Source organism: Chionomys nivalis, chromosome 7 (genome assembly GCF_950005125.1).
Source record: "Chionomys nivalis chromosome 7, mChiNiv1.1, whole genome shotgun sequence".
Classification (NCBI taxonomy): Eukaryota; Metazoa; Chordata; class Mammalia; order Rodentia; family Cricetidae; genus Chionomys; species Chionomys nivalis.
The window spans coordinates 84,041,956-84,054,172 of NC_080092.1; the positions used below are offsets into that span (position 1 = coordinate 84,041,956).

At 53.4% G+C, this 12,217-nt stretch overlaps 1 protein-coding gene across 1 annotated transcript in view; it reads right to left on the reverse strand.

The window, feature by feature from the left end:
- Wnt3 (Wnt family member 3) overlaps positions 1-11,512 on the reverse strand; it is a 41,546-nt gene extending 30,034 nt beyond the window's left edge. The window contains exon 1 of the mRNA XM_057776405.1: positions 11,271-11,512. Coding sequence (XP_057632388.1) covers positions 11,271-11,350 — 80 coding nt within the window. The 5' untranslated portion in view covers positions 11,351-11,512. The remainder of the gene's footprint in view (positions 1-11,270) is intronic.
- Between the last annotated feature and the right edge of the window lie 705 nt (positions 11,513-12,217).

The window sequence follows — 12,217 nt, forward strand, 5'->3', positions numbered from 1 at the left end:
GAAAGTCCCGAAGGACAAGTGGTTCAAGGCAGGCAACCTAAGGGACTGTTCTGGAGAAAGGAGACTCCGGGGACCAGTACATCCAGGCCTCAAATGCAAACTGAGGACTTTCAGTGATGCTCATGCGTCTGGGCTTAGATTAAGCCTGCAGATAGACCTCTAGGGGAGCTTCTTGGCCATTTGGGTGTAGGGTCAGTATCACTGAGGGGCTAGGAACCCTGGAGGGCCTGACTTCCAGCAGTCAGCACCGTAAAGAGAGCTGGGGTCTACTGGCTGAGCAGCCTTGGGCGCTGAAGTATGGTTCTCTCGGGGCCTCAGTTTGTCACCTGTAGAATGGGACACAGAGAGAGTACATGCATCTAAGACTGACCTGCGCATGGGGCTGAGGGTGGGACACCCAGAAGGATGGGTTGACTACTTGCTGGTTCTTAAATCCTGTTCCCCAGCTGCTCACTTTCTGGAGACAAGGGCACTATTTTAGCTTCAAGGGCATGCCAGAGTCATGGCTATCCTTGGAAGGACCCAGAATCTCTCACTGAGGTGGAGGGCCATCCAGGGTGGATTTGGACGTTCTCTTTGCCGAAGACAAGGGGCTGAGTGGGGTGGTCTCTAAGGCGCCAACCAAGGGTAGGAGCTGAGAGGTAAGCTGAAGCCTTGTCGGGTGGCGGGCAGGTCACCCTCCCCTCCTCCACCCCAACATTCTCTTCCACTTCTGTTTTCAATTGTTAGGTTTTTATTTTTGTTTATTTGGTTTTTTGAGAGATGGCCTCTCTTGTCCCTGCACATCCTGAAACTTGCCATGTAGACCAAGCTGGTCTTGAATTTATAGAAATCTGCCTCTTTTGGCCTCCTGAGTGTCGGGGTCAGAGGTATCACAGTGCCCGGCTCTCCTCTCCTTCTGGATGAGGTTCCCATCACAGAACAGCAATGATGTGGGCCAGCCAAGGCCTAGCCAGGCTGTCCACCCAGGGCTTGGCTAACAGGGAAGCCTGGGCTGAGGGGAGGCCACCCTGTGCGATCCTAAGACCATCTCTGCTAGCTCCCATTCTCCTGCCGGCCTAAACCTCTTACAGTGACTTCTGGAATAACAGCAACTGGTCTGGGGCAAGGGGAAGGGCTACTTGGTACTTGTGTGTACCACCTGGTATCAAGAGCACCAGTTAGCTTCCAAGGTGAGGGAGGTGGGACAAAACAGCTGTGTTGGGGACCAAGCAAAGGGAAGGCACAGCCACTGAAGAGTTCCCAACTCGGGTCATAGTTAAATTGGTAGAGCGCTTGCCTAGCACACATGATCAACACCAAATAAAACCAGGCATGTTTTATTTGAAGAAAAAGAAACAGAATCCCAGGTAGTAGGGTGTGACATTCAAGTTTAGACTAAAGCGTATCATGATGGCATCCCTGCAAGCAGCATCCCTGAAGACATGGTCTCTGCAGACTGGGAGAAGCAGACTATAGACACCGAGTACGCTCTCTCCAACCCCAAAGTGTTTGCTCAGAGCTGTTTCTCTGACACAGCGACTTTTCTTCCCACCCACCATTTCCTCCGTTCTTTCTTTTATAGAGACAGGATCTCACTGTATAGCCCAAGCTGGTCTCAAATTTGTAATCCTCCTGTCTCAGCCTCTGGAGTGCAAAAAGTGTATTTTGCTGCCTGGCCGTAGTGTGTGCCTTTCATCCCAGCATTTGGGAGACAGAAGCAGGTGGATCTCTTAAGTTCAAGGCCAGCCTGGTTGACAGAGCGAGTTTTAGAACAGACAGGGCCAACACACAGAGAAACCCTGTCTCAAAAAACCAAAAAATATATATATATATATATATATATTGCTTTTTCATTTTTGTGTGCCTTGTCTCTTTTCAGAAAGAATTCAGCACAGCTGGCAGCCAGCATCCCATCTGAAGAAAAAAATATGTATGGAGCATCAGTAACCACTACACAGAGAGCAACCATGGAGAATTCTAGATGCACTAGGCATGGGGTCTGCCTGCGAGGTGTCTAGAATACAAAATGTTTCTGTATAAATAACAAAATGCAGCCTGAAGAGCTGGACCTGGCAAAGAAGGGGGCAAACATGCCCCTCAAGGTCAGCACAGGTGTGAGCATCCGACATCAAGTGTGACTCTGGCTTCCTAATGGCCGGGACATAAAGGAAACATGCTTTGGAAGAAAGGGGAAAGCATTCTAGTTTCTCAGCAGCAAAGAATGTCGGAGGTTTAGCTGCGAAAGTCAAGTGAAAAACCCACAGTTCTGAGGCACCCACTCAGGGCGAGGACGTGGGCTTAGATTCTGAGGCTGGGAAGGTAAGATGGCTTATTCAAGACCCGAGTTCAGTCTTCAAAACCCATGAAAACAAGTTGGGTGTGGTGGTGTGCCTGTAATCCCACTGGGGAGGCAGAAGGAGAAAGATCCCTGGGCTCACTAGTCAGCCCACCTAGCCTAATGTCCCAGTGAAAGACTGTTTCAAACCCCAGAGTGCCTGAGGAGCCACACAAGGTTGTACCCTGGCCTCACACTCCAATGCACACGTGAACATACCCCCCCATCTTCATACATAGCTTCTCCCCGCCCACCCATAAAGACACAATTCCTTCTGGCCCCTGCAGGGTGAAAATTAGATGCCAAGGAAGGGGAGCCAGGAGGGTGGTCGCACAGGCAGTATGCAGGAACTGTGGTGGTCATTGCCTATCTTGCAGTTAAAAAAACAGATGACCAATGATTGACCAAGATTAGCCCTTCTGGGTCCAAGGGCAACAAAACGCTCACATGCTACACTGTATGGTGCCAGCTTGGGTACAGTCTGACCACCTCCAGGGGCAGGCGCCTGTTCCCAGTAAGAGTTCCTTGGGTTCTCAGAGTGGGATGCACACGCACTAAGTCACGGCTCGCAAGTTGAAAGTCGAGGGAGATCTGGCCTCAGAATGGTCTTTTGGAGAGCAAAGCATTACGTGAATAAACAGTTTCTCATCCGAACTAGGGAGTCCTCTTGCAAACCTAAGTGAGGCAGGAGAAAGGGCATGTGCTCCAACCCTCCTCCTGCCATGCGTGGCCTATGGGACGCTCCTGCCCATCTTTAAGCTCAGGAGAATATCTTTTAGATCCCGTAGGTCTGTGTAGACCACCACACAGCATGCAGTACCCAAGGACACCTGCCCCCTAGGCCCTACCAAGTTCAGATGCCCAGCAAGAGCTGGGTGAACCTGGAGGAAGAACACATAAATAGAAAAACTCTGCAATCCGGGCTGAGAAAGAACAACACAGCCCAAGAGTATGGACATGGTGGAGACACCCCAACATCTAGAATAGTGGCAACAGCTCAGGAAAAGGTCCCGTTGCTTTAGGAGACACTGACAGCCCTCAGGCCCTCTACAGTTCAGGGCTGCCAGCTGTGTGACCTGAGCCAGGTAGGACCTGTGATGAGCAGAGCAGAAATAAGCCCTGGCCAACCTGGAGACAAAGTCGTCCTGCCTTCCCCAGCTCAGAGGAAGAGGAAGAAGCCAGTGAATAAGCAAAGGGGCTCGTGTTTTTACTTGATGTTGGGTTTGAGGAGGGAGTTTGAGAAGGGTTCCGAAAGGCTTGTCGTATAGGTATAGGCCAAAACAAACAAAGTGGCCCTAGACCAGAAGTGGGGCGCCATGGGAGGCTTTAGAGGAGCAGAGTGACACCCTCAGAAAGCCACATTATAAAGTGTGGAGAGGCTGGAGGGAGGCGGCATGCTGGTTCACATGGTCACAAGAAGCTGGAGGGAGGCAGCATGCTGGTTCACATGGTCACAAGCCCCCATTTGCATTCATAGCAGGCACTGGAAGATTGGTTTTCTTTGCCGATCCAGCTGGCTCCGACAGATAAGTGGGACTCTGCGCCCAGGGGCAGGTTTGGCAGAAAGGCCCTCCCAGCAGACCTGGGCATGGGGTCCTGTTGCTCCCATCCCCCTTGCCAGCTCAGGGACACGCATTCTCCTCCAGCCTCTCTAGCAGCTTGTGGAACGAAGACGGGCTACTGTGGGTTTTCTTGGCATTCCTTGGGGGTGTTTGGATTTCCTGATGCCCTCAGGCTTCAGAAGAGCCCTTCTAGGTGCCCACCTTACCCTCATATCCCTCTCCTCCACCTAGGCCTTCTACCCCAGTTCTCAGTGGGGATTAGGTCTGTGGGCTCTGAGTGAGCCTCCAGAGGTGAAACTGGGGCGTGTCTGCTGTCACTCAGTCTTAAACCCAAGCAAGGGTTCTGCTCCCACAGATTCTACTCAGAGATTGGGGGTCCACTGTAGCTACTCTTGCATCTCCCCTGGGTAGGGGGTGGAGCCCCTGGTCATCTTTCTAGCAATGGTAGCTGCTGACTCTGGCAAGACTGGTAATTCTGAGCTCTTAGCAGCTCCACAGGCCGGGAAGTTGTGTTAATGCCCATTTGGCAGATGAGAAAACTGAGGTCTGGGAAGGTTGGCAACTCAGCCAGCACCTCGTGGCTGCTCGAGTGTAAAGTTTATAGTCTGTACCTTGCCCTGGAATCTGTTCCCAGTCTCCCACCAGACACAGAGGATTCAAATATCCACTGACCCCGTGCACAGCGCATCACTCTGGAAGAGTCCCCGACCCCCTACCTGGACACCGTCTCAGTCTGACTCCTCTTGTCCCCAAGCACAGCACACTTCTGGGACCCCATCATTCCTTTAGAGGTGTGAGTGTGCCTGACATTGCTGGAATTCACTCCACATACATTAATGAGGCCATTTTGAGAAGGCTTGCCTCAGGGGAAAGCAGAGAGCTGTCTGCTGTCCCCATCCTGACCCCTGCCAACTCTTGCCAGCTGTACTAACCAAGCTCAAATAGGCAGACCGGTGCTGCAGGCCTTAGCACCCCTACCCCTGCCTACCCCACACCTTCCTTGGCCCCTGGACCAGAAACAAAGTACCTGGGACTGAAGTAGAGACTGTTAGAGTCACCACACTGGTCAACACGGGCAGACAGACGCTTGTCGCCAGGAAGCCAGGTGAGCTCCGGAGTTCCCAGAAAAGTTAGTTTAAGGGAGGGCTAGTGGGGTTCCTCTCTTCTAGTACAAGGCTGATGCTACCAGGAAAACCTCTGGGCTCCTAAGGCAGTAATCACACTTCCAAGCAACACATTGTCTACCACAAAGACTTAGGCGTCAGCCTCTGAACACCAGGCCTGGCCCCAGGACAACTTGAAGGTCTTCACAGGCAACCATAGGACTGGACACTAAGGGGAAGTGGAGAGCTGCTACATGGAGAAGATTCTAGAAGTCTTCAGCCCAGGTGGCTTAGCTATTCTCCCACAGAAGCAGGGTGGGGACCCAGGGATCCTTCCCAGCATCCCACTCTTCTAATCAGTCTGTCCTGGGGAGTCTCCATGGGGCTCTGTCCTTCTTTCCCACATTCCCCTCCTCTTAGTGGCCTAGCATTCAGGACAGTGGAGTCACTCTAAGGAGAACCCTGTTTGGAGCTAGGACATCACGGGTACCAGGCCCGGAGGGGATGAGGTGGAAGTCTCTGCCCTACTGTCCCCCACATACCTCCAATGTAATTAGGTAGCAAGCTTCTGCCAGGAGCCAAGCTTTCTGCCTTCTGTCTATAAACCACCCTCTGAGTCATCCCCCAACTCCAGAAGCAACTTCATCTTGTGGGGTGCTCCAACAGCCAGTGCCCCGAGCCTACCCCTCCCTACCAGGCCATGTGCTCTATATCTTAGCTGGAAATGACAGTGGCTTCAAAGCTTGGGAGACTGTGGGGTGTCAGGAAGATTAGAGGAGACCCCAGCACCTCTGTCTACCTTATTCTTCCTTTCCTGGGAGCAAAAGGCTAAACTTCCTCTACTTTTGATGAAAGTTACAAGTCTGTGAGCTCTAATGCCAAGCATTATAGGACAAGGAGAAATAAGGGCCATAAGGACCAACCTGGGAAGGTTTCTTGGAAGAGTCAAGTCTGGACTCAGGACCAGAGAGAGGATCAAACATCCAACTGTACTTCCTGTCTATGGGCAGCATTCTAGGAGCTTGCATTCGCTCCCCAATGTGCACAAGGTAGAGGCTATAACTCTGTTTTTCATATGGGGAAACCGAGTCTGGGAGAGGTCGTTGTGCCTTGGCTACTCAGATAACATGAAAAAATACAGGTATGTGAGCCAGCAGCCTGCAGATGGGAAGGAAGTGCTGAGGGGAGGTTTGGAAGGGCATCAAGAAGGCTTGGCAGTAGTGGGGCAGGGGCTTGGGGCTTAGGGCAGGTATACCAAGCTAAGGCGATAAAGGGGTGCACTAGGTCCCAAGTGTCTGCTGTGGGGTCCCCATTATATGCCTGGGACACTGAGAAGTTGAATGAACAGCTCTCAGCATAGTCAAGGGCATGAAGCCCAGAAGAGGCAGGGACAGAAGGAACCGAGAAGGACAGAGCTTCATTCCAGGTCACACAGCCTTGTGGTAAACTTAGAACTTGGACATGAGTCTCTCTACTCCCAGCCTGAACAATTTCCTACACCCAGTGTGAATATATGTAAACAGAATAGATAGCCAGACAGTGGCAGTGGTGGCACAGGTCTTTAATCCCAGCACTCAGGAGGCAAGCAGATCTCTGAGTTCAAGGCCAGCCTGGTCTACAGATCGAGTTCCAGGACAGCCAGGGCTACACAGAGAAACTCTGTTTTGATCTCATTCTCCACAAAAGGAAAAAAAAAATATGTAGGGGCCTAGCCTTCTAGGTAGGTAGAGGTAGGGAAGGCCCTTCTCTTCGGCAGCTTTGGTCGGAGGCTGCTGGATTTAGCTCTGATTCCCCAGTTGGCGGCATCCTCCAGCAGACTGAGTTCTGTAGTGACAGAATAGGAGAAGTTGGCTTGGACCAGTCTGTTCCTTGGGGATTGTTACCTGGGACACCATCTGCCCTGCTGTCTGCCTCATGCCTCTTTAATCAGATGGAGCAGGAGCCCAGATGTGAGAGAATGCGGGCCCTGGAGAGCTCTAGTTGAGTTCAGAACCTGGCAACCGCTCAACAGGTACCAGCTTTATGATGGTCTAGACTCCCTGTCACCTCTTCTGCCTTCAGGATTCATTACAGGACAGACAGACAGACAGGATCCCCAGACCTCAGAATCTCCTGGATGGAGAAGCAGGTCACACCAAAAGCTGTCCATTAGACACTTGGAAATTTGGGGGGACTTTCCCCTGACAGCTGCGTCTCCCCCCCCACACACACACAACTTGCCTTCATTCCTATATATTCCAGTAGGTTATTCCCAAGGACACAGCTCCTGGTAATAGAACATCTTTGGACCTATTTTCTTTTTTGTTTGTTTACTTAACAAACAATATCTGATGCTGTCAGAAGGACACAAACGGATCTACCACCAACTGAGCTCCCTTTGGAGCTGGAGGTCCCAGCCACAATAGGGGTGGGCTGGGCAGGAGGATAGTGAACTCATTTCCAGGGGGCCCTGCATTCATTTTCCCCAGACGAATCCCCCAAGGCAAGATCTTTGGAAGGGCGACCACCCTGCTGAAGCTTGGCCATCTGAGCTGGTATCTCCCATCTGTCTGTCTGTCTGTCTGTCTGTCTGTGGGATCAACAGCCTCCAGCCAGCTCAGCTCCTCACCAGCCCTAGCCCCAGCCAGCTGTAATACCTGCCTGTTACAAGTGTTAACACCTGGCCTGGGGCCTTCCTCCCCCGCAGTCTCCAGGTGCCTCCCTGGGCCCAGCCTACTGACCCCCACCGGGGTTTGACTGAACACGTTCCCAAGCCTCTGAACGCCCGGCTGTTGGGTGGGTGTTGAGCAGGGGAGAGGCAGCAGGATGTGACACATGGAGAAACTGAGGCAGGTCTTACAATAGGTGCTTGGGCGGGGGATGGGCCCCGGAGTGGTAGAATAAGAGCCCAGATAGCCTGACAGGCTTGGAGGCCTCAGCAAAACATCTTCCCTTAAACTGCAAGTTTGGGTGGGCAGGTGACCCTGGGTAAAATGTGAGAAAAGTGGCCTAGAATTGGGGAGGGGGGTCAATGGTCCTTAGTCACACAGTGAGATGAGCCACCCAGCCAACCAAGCCCCTTTTATCAGGCATTTCCTGTGGAGCACACATGACACAGGCAAGGCCCTCGGAAGATCGGTTTTTCCCGAGAAAGAGGATAGATTTCTCTACCAGCAGCTAACTAGTACTGACAGGGAGAGTTCAAATCAGGCTTGCTGCCACTTCTCCTGGCCCAGGGCAGCCACTGCCTAGCTCAGAGAGTCTGGAGCACAGGGCTTCCTTCTAGAGTGAGAGGCCTCTCAGGGCCCCTTCCTCATCTGCATTTTGTCGGTCTTAGGGCATAAGCAAGGAAGAACAGAGATAGGTTACTGGGGATTTGGGAGGGGGGGTCTTCCTTGAGGTGATGTGGACCGAAATCCCAGCTAAGCAATTTCTCCTGTAAACCCCTCCTGGGGAACGTGTGCGCTGGGTGGGCTAAGGAGGGCAGACAGTGATGGACTCACACGCTAAAAGGACTGGAATCTGCCTGCCTGGGGGCAGAGGGGGAATCAAGAATTCAAGGCCTACCATTCTCCAATTCCAGCCCTAAGAAGGTGATTCATGCCCCACCCCAGCTCTAAGACCAAAAGGAAACTGCAAAAGAAGGAGGGTCAGTGTCCGTAGTCTTCAAGGGGACGGGGCATGCTAGTGCCAAGGAAGGCCCTGCCCCCACTCCAGCTGGGAGCCCAGGTCAATTGTGTCTGTAACTACCTTCTAAGACATCCACTTCCTGCCAGTCCTTCCCCTCAGGGCCATGGATGTCCAAGCACCCTATCTCAGGTGTCCCTCACGCCCACAAGTCAGGTGTCAGCAAACACGACCACAGACACATAGCCACTGGCACAAAACTATGCTACTGGCAGTAGGGGACGAGATCAGAAGCAGGCCTAGACACAGCCCTCCTCCAGGTATTGGTACAAGGCTCGCTCTCATACTTCCAACCACAAGCAGATCATGCCCCAAACACCGATAGCATGCACAAAGACATTTGTGGAACCTCCCCCCTTAGACCATCAAGAAGGCATGCTCAAGTGTGCAGGGTCTTACACAGATACATGCACAAACAACTCACAGATTCAAACACACATATTGTCACGTCCAGTATCACAAGCAGAAGCCAGGCAGTCCCCTTTACACAAGCAAAGATACTTGCAGACTCCTGTCTCACATCACAGAACCAACCACTTGCTGATACCTGTATGCAGTGGGCCACGGATCTCCTAGACACAGGCCACAAGATTTCACATGCACAGTTGCCTGGGTCTCAGGCATTACCAGCTCTCACCCAGAGAGACACACTGGTGCACAGACATACTTCTCAGGGTCATAGACCCAGAACACCACACCATATACACAGAACCAACCACAGGCACCGACAAACCACCGGTCTCTAAAATCTCCTCTCTCTCTCTTCTCTCTCTCTCTCTGGCTCAGACAAAGCAGCCACCTGATCCCCCCTCGACCCCCAAACAGGCCATTTGTGTAGCATTATGTTAGGGCCTGTCTCAGCCTTCTAGGTTTTCCTGGTATCGCTTCTTGTTGGTTGGGAACCTTATCTAGACATTTCTGGACACCATCACACACAAACCCTACTGCTACCACCATCTACCCCCTGGTACTGCCCCAGGAAGTGCTCTCTTCCAGTTCACAGGACTAGGAAGCCCACTCTCCTCATCCACGTCATGTCGAGTGCTCCAAGCATCTCTTCCTCTGCTCCCAGAGAAGGTAGAGCATTGCCTCAGCTGAGGGATAGGAAAAGAGTCAGGAGGCACCTGGCAGAACCCCACCCTGGAATCCCTGGCTGCCCTCAACTTGCACAGGCTCTGTATACACCACACGGAAGGCCTCAGACCAGCCCAAGTCCACTGGGAGAAAAGCCTGTCTATCCTTGGGGTATCTGCCTCAGGGGCAACTCTTGGTCCCTCTAAATAGACCCTTGGCCAGGCCACGGCTTAGCCCCCAGATATCCCTAAAGCAGCTGGAAGATTTGGGGTGTGGCCCAGCATCTGGTAGACTCTGAGCCTAATGTTGTAGGCTTGTAGGTAGCAGGAAGGAGGGGGCATTCAGGTAGCACTTCACCTCCTCTCTAACTTGCACCCCAGGGGCCAGTCTCCATCTTACTCACAGGTCCCAAATTCCTCCTCCTCACCTCCCACCCCCAGGCCGCCTGCCGCTGTCCAGGAGGGGAGGTTTCTTTTATTAAAGTTTTCCGGAATGCAGGGGGCTGGAGACTGGGAGACCTGGGGTATAATTTAGAAAACTGGTTTTAGAGCCCTCCCCTATAGGACCTGCAGAGGGGGGAGCAGCACTGGAGCGTCCTGGGAGCCGGGGGCTCCCAAAAGGCTGTTTATCTTCCAGTCAGTCCCCTCACACACCCGGTGAGCCCCGAAGTATGCCGCCTGCTTTCCCAGCCTTATTTACTATAAAATGCCTTTTGTATCCGTATTTCTCAGGGACAGAATTCCCCTTTCCCTCTTCCTTTCTCCTCCCTTCTCCGTCTCCCAAATACAACGAATTTGACATGGAGAACAGGGTTTTCGCTCAAAGAACAACACAAACCTCTCCCTCCAAAACAAGTACATTTTCAGAGAGCCCCCAACCCTCTTTTCTCCGGGCTGGACAAGCAAAGAACGAATCCACCGGATCAGCAATGGCATCTAGGACCAGCAAATTTTACATTCACTTCGGAGGCTCAAAATTAATCTAGAGCACAGTGGGGAAAATCCTGTGAAATGCCCCCCAAGTCCCCTTTTAGGATCCCCAAAGCCCTTAGGGTCTGAAATATGAAGGCAAACGCGAGTATTGTGGAAGCAATCTTTTGACCGAGACACGGAAGAGGTAGGGTGGCGAAGAAGGACAGGATAATTTTGCCCATGTATAGACCCTAAAATGGAGAAGAGGAGTGGCCGGGCCCCAGGGACAGCACAGAAATCCAAATGTAAGCGAACGAAGGGTCTCCGTGCCCCCCCTCCCCAAATTAGAGTAGGAGAGGGTGAAGACTGAGAATGAGAGACCTTCAGGGGTAGGGAGAGCCCTCCCGCCTCTGCGGCGGGTAGCAGGGAAAATGGTGATTATCGGAGAAGCCAGGAGTTGGCTTCGGTAGGCAACACCAGCAGAAAATCCAGGAGGGGTGGACGGCTGGGGGGCTGGAGGGAAGCAAGGAGAAAGGAGCCCTAGGCCTGCCGCTGCCCAGACCCGGCCAGCGCCCCCCACCGTTCCCGGGCGCGGCCGAGAGATCGGGGCCGCAAGCAGACAGGAGGCAAGTCTTACCACCAAATTGGGTAGCCGGCGAGGACCCTGGTGCCACTGAGCAGGAGGCCGAGTAGCAGTCCGAGCAGGTGGGGCTCCATTAGAAGCAGCGCCGAGGAGGAAGTTTGCCGGCGATCATGAAGAGGGGGAGCGACGCCCCCAATAGTTGGAACAAAGTCCACTTGAGGTTGGAAATGACTTTCGGGCTTGTCAGAAGCGCACCTCCACCCGCAGCCGCCCCCCTCCGGAGCCCAGCGCGGAGCAGCCGGGTTTGAGGATGTCAGCGAGCAGCCAATCAGCGCCCGCGGCCTAAGGTAAGAGATGAGTCTGTAGTTCAGCCTGTCAATCACGCGCCCCTCCCTCCCGGCCCACAACTCCGGCTCTGGGAAGGGCATCTCCCTGCAAACTTGGGCAAAGCCTGCGCCCCGGGCGCACGGAGGCCTCGGGAGGACCCGGCACGATGGATTCTCTGCCGGCCCGAGACGCTCCCTCCCCAGACCACGCGAGTCAGGTTTAGGGAGCTGGGGCTTTGACCCGGCGTTCACGTGGTGAAGGGGTCGGTTTGGGCATTGATGGGTGGCTCGCTTTTCTGTCGGTGGAACTGTGATCCCTTGGGACTGGGCCCGTAAGGAATCAAGAATAGAAAGCAAGGGGTTGTTTGCAGATCGCGCGACTGGGATCAGGGGCTCGGGAAATACAACCCCTCCCAGCCTCCCGCCTTCCCGAGCCGGCGAGCTGGCGACCCCGCCAGCCGGTCGCAGGTCTCTTCCAGGGTGTCCAAGGGGCGCACAGGAGAGTCCGCGGAGGCTCGAAGGTCTGCCAGCCGGCGGCGCCGGGGGACAGAGCTAGTGTCATTTGAGTCTTTTGTCAAGAGTCAGATTGGTATCGCGACCTCCTGCAGCCTTTGCATTTCCTGCAGCTGACACCAGCCGCCGTTAGCATTTCCTGCGGGAGGACTCGGTCACTTT